General features: G+C 36.9%; 1 protein-coding gene across 1 annotated transcript; it reads right to left on the minus strand.

Moving 5' to 3' along the window:
• Nucleotides 1-352: 352 nt before the first annotated feature.
• GK2 (glycerol kinase 2) lies at nt 353-2,277 on the minus strand. Its single transcript, XM_019932668.3, is given in 3 exon segments — nt 353-1,281; nt 1,283-1,786; nt 1,788-2,277. Coding segments are annotated over 3 exon segments (1,665 nt in total). The 5' UTR covers nt 2,168-2,277; the 3' UTR covers nt 353-500.
• Nucleotides 2,278-8,664: the final 6,387 nt, after the last annotated feature.

The following is an 8,664-nucleotide window of genomic DNA, read 5'->3' on the forward strand; positions in this document are numbered from 1 at the left end:
TCAGTGAAGGTATTGTGGTCTCCCTAATATGTGCAAAAAAGGACTTTGGGATCCATTCAAAACAACAACTACAATAAGATGTCCCTCAGTTTTAGCAGGTTAGTTACACCTCTTAATCAAGTGTGTGTAGCACAGAGAACCAAATCCTGGTCCATAAGTGTTAGAAAATGTTTGATGAAAAATTCCATAGACAGAATCTGAATATTCTATATTTTAGAGGGAGTGGAGCAGAATTTCATGACAGTGGAGGGGGTTGACTCCCAGTGGTTGGCCTGACCTTAACTGCTGATGTTAAAAAACACACCAAATGTTTCTGCAGTGTTTTCTGCTGTAATTTATTTCTAGCCATAGGTTTACTTGTAGGGTTCTCATAAGCCACGCAGCAAGTGGTTTATAAATAAAGTCAGTCTGTTATAGCGTCATTACATTAAGAGACAGAATTGCTGGATTTTTTTCATTCTGTGAAAAGCTCACATCTTGAGAATCCATGTTTGATATTATTATGGTACACCTAAGATGTATCTTGCTCCAATTAACATTATCATGCTAGTCACTATAAAAAAACCCAAGGGCAGACTAGAGAACGTAGTAGGTTCACTACTTTCAGGAGGCTGAGTTGTAACCCAACCCATTGACTTCATCACAGCTTTCTTCCATGTAGAATAACGAATTTTACTTTCTGTGGCTTTTATCTGTGGTTCAAACTGTTCCATCATGACCACTGACAAATCCTCGGGTTTAAGACTCCAAACATCTACCCCTTCTGCAGCTCCTGCTGCCATGGCAGCTCCCAGGGCAGTTGTTTCAGGCATGGAGGCTTTTATTACTGGAATATGCAGAATGTCTGCTTGCAGTTGCATAAGAACTTTGTTGTTGGTCATTCCTCCATCCACCTGCAAATGACTGAGTGGAATTCCACAGTCATGGTTCATGGCATCCAAAATCTCTCGGGTTTGGAAACAAATAGCTTCTAATGCAGCAAAAGCAATATGACTTTTATTGGTGAACTGAGTGAGACCACAGATTATCCCTCTTGCAGTGGGCTCCCAATAAGGTGCGTATAACCCTGAAAAGGCTGGGATGAAGTAGCAGCCATAAGAAGTACCTACTTCTTTAGCAAGTTTTTCACTTTCTTCTGAGGTCTTTATAATTCCAAGATTGTCTCTCAGCCAGCGAATAACAGCACCGGCTATAGCAACAGAACCTTCCAATGCATAACATACTGGCTTGTCTTTGCCTAGCTTGTAAGCCACTGTGGTCAGGAGGCCGTGTTCAGAAAATACACTTATGACCTGTATTACATAGTAAGAAACAGCCTGTTCCATACGTGTTTTTGGCTTGTCCTTCCTGGAAGCACATTTGTCCTACTAATGCAGCAGACTGGTCCCCCAAACATCCAGATATTGGCACACCTTCCAAGGCCCCCGTTTTCATTCGGCCATAGATCTCAGAAGAACTCCAGACATTTGGAAGAATGTCCATTGGAATTTCAAAAAAGTTACACAGCTTTTTATCCCATTCTAAAGAATGGATGTTGAAGAGCATTGTCCTACTTGCATTTGTTACATCTGTACAATGGATACCTCCATTAACTCCTCCTGTCAGACTCCAGATAAGCCATGAATCAATAGTACCAAAAAGAGCTCTACCTTCTTCAACAACCTTTTGAACTTTTCTCACATTGTTAAGAATCCAACGAAGTTTTACTGCACTGAAGTAAGTGCTAAGTGGAAGGCCTGTCTTGGACTTGACAAAGTTATTATTTCCTGGAATTTTTTTGCTAAGTCTCAACAGTAGACTGGGTTCTTAGATCGAGCCACACCACATCATTATAGAGTGGCTCTCCAGTTAATTTGTCCCAGATAACAGTGGTTTCCCTCTGATTGCTGACACCAATAGCTTTTATGTTGGATATATCAATACTGAGTTCTTGAAGTTTCTCACATGTTTTCTCTATACATTCATAAACTGACTGAAGAGTTTCCTTAGGGTCTTGTTCTACCCATCCTTCTTTTGGGAACTCTTGGGTTAATTCCACTTCATGCTGACTAAGTAGTTCATGCTGACTAAGTAGTTTTGAATTGAAAACCATAAAGTGAGTGGAGTCAGTACCCTGGACCACTGCCCCCACCAACGGCCCCACAACTGCCATCTTCGGAGCTGCCATGAAACCTGTAGTTGGGCTCAGCTGCTCGGGTGCTAAGCTCAGCTGCTCCGGTGCTCAGCAGCTCTGGTGCCATTTCCCCGGTGATGGAGGTGTTGGTGGGGGTGGGGTACGCAGAACGTCAGGAGCGTCAGGATCATAACGCGCAGGCTCAGTAACTGCCTAGGCTGAACCTGAATGAGCTGGGGCATACTTTGTTCTCTAACCAGCACTGCATCTTTTCACCCCACTCCTTTGGCTCGAGCTCCACCCCCAACCACTCAATTATCTTTTAAGGAGATTTAAGCTTAAAAAAATCATATATTTACCAACATAATTATTGTTACTTGTGCTCTTCATTGTGTTGTGTGGATCCACATTTCAGTTATCGCGTTCCTTCTACCTGTAAGATTTCCCCCAATATTTCTTGTAGTGTGGTCTGTTGGAAATGAATTTGTACAACTTTTGAACATCTGAAAAGTATTTCATCTACTATTTAAAGATATTTTCTCTGGATATAGAATTCTTATTAACTTTTTTTTTCTTAAATTTCAGTGCCTTGAAACTGTTGCTCCGCCCTCTTCTCTCTTGTGTTGTTTCAGGTGTGAACTTCACTGTCAAACTTATTTTTTAAATGTCTGTTTTTCTCTCACTGTCTTTAAGATTTTTTTTTCTTTATCAATGGTTTTGGTCAGTTTTATGATGATATTACTTGGCGTAGTTTTCTTATTTTCTGTGCTTGGGGCTCATTGAGCTACTTGGGTCTGTGGGTTTATGGATTTTATCAAATTTGGAAAACTTTGGGCCATTATTTCTATAAATATGTTTTATTTTTCCTCTCTTCTCTGCTTTAGGGACTCCAATTACATATATTGGCATTCACTGCTCTACTCATTATTACAATTATTTTCTGTTTCTGTGATTCATTTTAGATAGTTTCTATTGCTATGTCTTCAAGTTTACTAATCTTTTCTTCTCCATTATTTAATCTATTAATCCATCTATTGTATTTTTCACCTCACATATTGTAGTTTTCATCCCTAGAAGTTCAATTGGATTTTTAAAAATATAAACTTAGCTTTTTGAACACATGGGATACAGTTAGAATAACTTAATTTCATCTTCTGCTAATTCTAGCATCTGTGTCAGTTCTGGTTCAATTTTGACTGATTAATTTTTCTCCTCATTATGGCTTGTATTTCTCTGCTTCTTTGCATGCTTGATAATTTTTGATTAGGTGCCAAACATTGTAAACTTTACCTGGTTGGATTGCTGGTTATTTTTGTGTTCCTAAAGACCTTGAGCGTTGTCTTGGGATGCAGTTAAGTTACATGGAAACAATTTGATTCTTTTGGGTCTTGCCTTTAAGATTTGTTAGATGGAACAGGACAGTGTTTAATGTGGGGCTAATTATTCCCCTTACCTGTGATGAGATCCTTCAGTGTACTTTATCCAAGGCCCATGAAAAATGAGCTTTTCATGGCTTGTGGAAATAGTCCGTGTTCCCAGTTGTGGGTAAATACTGGGTACTGTCATCATTAGTCTTTTCATATGCATCTCTCCCCAGTCTCATGTAGTTTCCTCACACACATGCACTGATCAATACTGAACTGAATACTCAAAGGGGATACTCTGAAAGTCTCCAGAGTTCTCTTCCTGTACAACTCTTTTCTTTCCAGTACCATATCCTGCGCGGTCTAGCTGCCTTTGTCTCTCTGGATGCTCAGCTTTGTCTCCTCACTACGGGGTTTCCACTGGGCTCCACCTGGGTTTCCCTTCCTAGTGCTGTGGCCTCAATACTCTCTCAAGGCAATAGGCTAGGGAAGTCATAATAATCATGCTATTTGTTTCTTGCCTCTTAGAGATCACTGTCCCTCATGGACTGATATTCAGCATCTTATAAACTGCTGTTATGTAATTTTTGACTTATGTGAAATGTCTCATATATTTTGTCCATTTTTTAATTGTTTCAAATGATAAATGAAGATAAATCTAGTGTCTGTTACTCCATCATTGTAAGAGTGGAAGTCCACTGAATAGAAGCTTAAATTTTCAGATTGATTGTAAAGTTGGTGAATAAATATTTATCTACTCATTAATTTTAATTCATGAAATGTCCAATCAGTGAATGGCAATTTTCTGCATTAGGCCATAGGCTATACTTCTAAGTTAGCTCAAGGATGCAGCTCATTTATTCTTAGTGAAACCAACAGAACGAGATAGAAAATACCATAAAAATCAACAATATTGTTCTTTTACTATTTTGACTGGATCGTATTTTCCTTTTAAGTAAACTTTTTAAAGGAAGTCAGAAAAACAAAATTAGCAACCAGATTTAATTTGAATAGTAGGGGACTGAAATCATCAGAAGATGGTACAGATTTTCCTGATATCTTTGTTAAGTTTTAAAATTCAACCAGAGCTTTCCTAAGCAAACATTTAGAGGCAACACTTACCAGTATGCCTGTTTACCGTACTATGTTTTAATTCTCATGAAACATTAAAAAAATTAAAAAAATTTTTTTCTTCCCAAATATTTGGCAGTAGTAAACATTCTATGTACAGATTATTCAATAAAAAGATTTGACCTAAAGTTTGTTTTCTACTTTCCCTCTCCCCTGCCACCCCAGTATAGGCACACAAATGTCCCGATCATATTCGTTTTTGAGCCTAGGGATAATTTAAGCATTTTGTTTTTAATACAAGTAACATACATAAAGTCATCAGTTCTGTCTATAAAGAACTCGTTTACATACTAGTTCCACTTTGAGTAAGTTGTAGCCAATAAATAATCAGATAATAATTGTTTCAATTTAGTTTAGAAAGGAACGTTGACAAGATTGATTTAACTTTCTTAGAGTAATTACAAACTATTGATGGATTTAACCAAAACTGACTAGCAGTGCTTTTTTTATTTGTTTGTTTGTTTAAACTAAGAAGCTTAAACTAACTCTACTATTTTTATATTATAGAAATTAAAAACATTAACACTTTTGATTGTTCGTCTCTAATAGCCTCCCTATATTTTAATTTAAGCACCTCTGAAATAATCATTGGTACTACCTTATTTTTGAAGACATTATACTTTACAAGGAAATTATTTCATTTGTGTCATATTCCATACAAATGCAAATCCTTTAACGATGGTCATACTATTCAGAATAGTTCCCCAAATCAGATATTTCTTCAAAAAGTCTTTTAGTAAAAGATTGCTAAAATTAGAGTTGTTAAATGAATTGACTTTCTATTATTACTTATTTACCTTTAAGGTCACTCTTCTATAGTGCAGTTACTTCTTAATATAAAATCTTTTAAATGATGTCCACACTGTAAAGTTCAAAATTTAATTGTTCATTCATTAATTTGACAGATATGCTTTGAGAGGTTGCTATATATAGGCTGTATTTTAGACAATAACATAGCGACACATGAAACATTCTTCCTGCACTTATTATAACATCTAAGTTAAGAACAATCCCAACTACTTTGTCTATATTGGCATATCTTCCTTTGCGCATCTTGTTTTAGAGAACCATTCATTTAATTATTATTTTCCCCCTGTCAAGCCCACTAAATTATATGTTCAATGAGGGCAGGTATTTTGGCTGTTTTATTCAATCTTGCATCTTCAGCATTTAGAACATGCCTGACTCTAAGCAAAAACTCAAGAAATATATATTGAATGAATTAATGAGCACCACTATATATGGTTCTCACTGTAACTAATTATCATAAAGTCAAGTTAATTTTAATTTTCATTGCTGGATGGGCTATTGATTATTCATTTTACAATCTAATATAATAAGGTAGATTGATGAATAGATAAAAAGACGGATAAATGAAAAGATATATAGTAAAATTAGTATAGTAAAATATTAATTGTAGAATCTGTGTGGTAGATAAAATGGTGTTGGTTCTTTCAATTTTTCTATGTTTGCAAATTTTTATAACAAAATATTGGGAAAATGCAATGCAAAAAAAAAGCTGCAAAACAGTTAATACAGATCTATTTCATACAGGTTCTTTTGTTTGTTTGGAGGAATAGTTGAAAGGAATAAAAGAGTCAATGCCAAGTTTATGTAAATTTGAGAGATTCTTTGGTGGCATAATCTACTCATAGTTGTTCATCCCAAGAAAACCATTAATTGTGAATCATTTTTGTTAAGGTATTTGCACTTTTATTGTAGGAATTTTCTTCTGGTTTTTATAAACCTTGTAAATCTTAGGAAGCCAGCTGCAGGTTTAACCCTTTGTTTGGCTTTTAACAAGAAATATGAGCCGTTCAGGAAGGCTGCTACTCTTTTCAGTCTCTAATGAGTGGGAATCAATTTTGAAAGTTTTGATTTCACCAAATTTGCACATACCTTGTCTTGAATTTGAGAGTGTGCACCCTGATGGTAAGGGCACTGAATTATATAGTTTGTGGCTAGGAAATTTAACTTTTTTTAGATTGTGTCATAACCAATGCATCATCACAGTTGGTAATCTTCAAAACGCTGACGCATTTTTCTACATGCTGTTCCCCAATGTGCTGGACCAGCTGTTGAGAGCCATGCCCTCCAATTGCCTGGAAGACCTCTTCTTGGACCACAAATCACCTAACATACTATCCCTCTTTGTTCTAATAAAGAAGGGAAAAATTAAAGCGAGCTACCGTGGTTTATTACTCACGTTTTCTCTGTTAAGCGCAGGCTGTGGGAGTCACTGCATTCACATCAGGAGGCCTTGGCATTCTGGGTAAGCACTTATAACAGACAGGCCAATGAGTTTCATATTCACAACTATGAAAGTGATTGTATGAATGATTGAATCTTGAAATTTTTGACTCTGTGTGTGTGTGTTCTTTGTCATTTTCCCAGTGAAAATTGCCCTGACATTGATCTCAATGTTAATGTATTCCTGCTTACATTTGACTTTGGAATATGTTATGGCTAATTATCATTACACAGAATAAAAGAGCAGAACCCTGAGTGAGGTGCTTGGGTTTAGGGACAAAGGGAGGCCTATTCAGCATCCTGGCCCTAGGCCCAACAATTGTAATCGAACATCTTGAAACTGGTGGGACCTCTGCATCGTTTTTTTTCCTTTTTCTCCCTCACTTTTTGAAGGGGGGTAGAGGAAGAGGGTTAAGGGTTTGAAGGGCTGAAATTTCCCCTTGAACATGATGTCAATATGTTGGCATGTCTCCTTTTATTAAGATGCCATCCAACTGATAACAAGTCCTGCTGTGTTTTACCAACATAAAAAATTAGACTGGAGACCGAGGAGCGGCAGGTGGCTTTTGGCACCAAGAAATAATCACACTTGATGTGGAAAGTAAAGTAAAAGGAGCCATCTGTTCACTGCAGGAGGACGTGAAAAATCACATTAACATATTGTCACTAACATCGTGAAATACACAGTTAATAATAAATTTAGTTATCATGGCAAGTCGTGTTGGATACTTACTCTGAAAATGTAGAATGTGAAAATGCTCTGTCTTGCCCACCCCATCTTTTTTTCTTTACTTTTTGGAAAAAAATACCCATTACATCTTGGGGTGTGTGTGTGTGTGTGTGTGTGTGTGTGTGTGTGGTGGAGTTGAGGGGAGGAAAGTGTTTCATTTGAAAGCCTAGCTATTGTTCATTATTGCTGACTAAGTGAGCAAAATAATCTCTCATGCAGATGGAATGAATAACTTATTTGATTCTGCCACTTATTATCTATCATGTTCCTCTATAGCTTGTTACCTGGATGGAAAAAAAGAGATGTAGGCAATAAAAAGGTGGTTTTGATGATGTCCCTTGCACAAGACCCAGAGCTTGCAAACCCTTCTGTGACAGGCTCAGAGGTGGCAGAGTGCTGCCCGAGAGGAGAATCAGAGGCTGTGACCTTTTCTTGAATGTCTAATGGGCATCTCACTCTGCCTTTAGTCAGTAAACTGTTCTGATGTGTACTGTCATGTGTGATGCCTGCACACACTTTACAAGAGAACAAACGTGTTAAAGCATCAGGATGGGAAAGTTTTCTTGCACTTTTTTTTGGTGCATGTGTTGTTTACATATGTCAATAAAATAAAGAAGCTACAGAGGCTGGAGATCAAACTAAACTTGGGAAAATTGGGGTTATTGTTGCTGAGTCATTGTTAGAGCCATGTTTACACACCTTTTGCTGTAACAGTGCGCTATCTAGTTTCTTGCAGTCATTGTTCACTATCACTACAGATCTGTGACTCAAGTCCAGATCATTAGTAGTATTATTAATATCAAAATCTCAGTCTCACTATTTACAAAATTACAGTTGTCATACGATAGAATTCTAATAAATAACTTGACCAAGCGTCATTCCCCAGTTATGGTTGTTGATCTATATCCAGTCATTATCACATTTGCTAGAAAGTGGCAATATATCGATAACTTCAAGAATATGTGTATGTAATTGTGTAAAGAGCATTAGAATAAAAATCAGGATTTTAGTTCCAGCTCTGACTAACTAGCTTTATGATATTTAGCAAGTCCAGTTATCTCCCAGACCCGTTTTTC

The sequence above is a fragment of the Tursiops truncatus genome, chromosome 5 (genome assembly GCF_011762595.2).
Source record: "Tursiops truncatus isolate mTurTru1 chromosome 5, mTurTru1.mat.Y, whole genome shotgun sequence".
NCBI lineage: Eukaryota > Metazoa > Chordata > Mammalia > Artiodactyla > Delphinidae > Tursiops > Tursiops truncatus.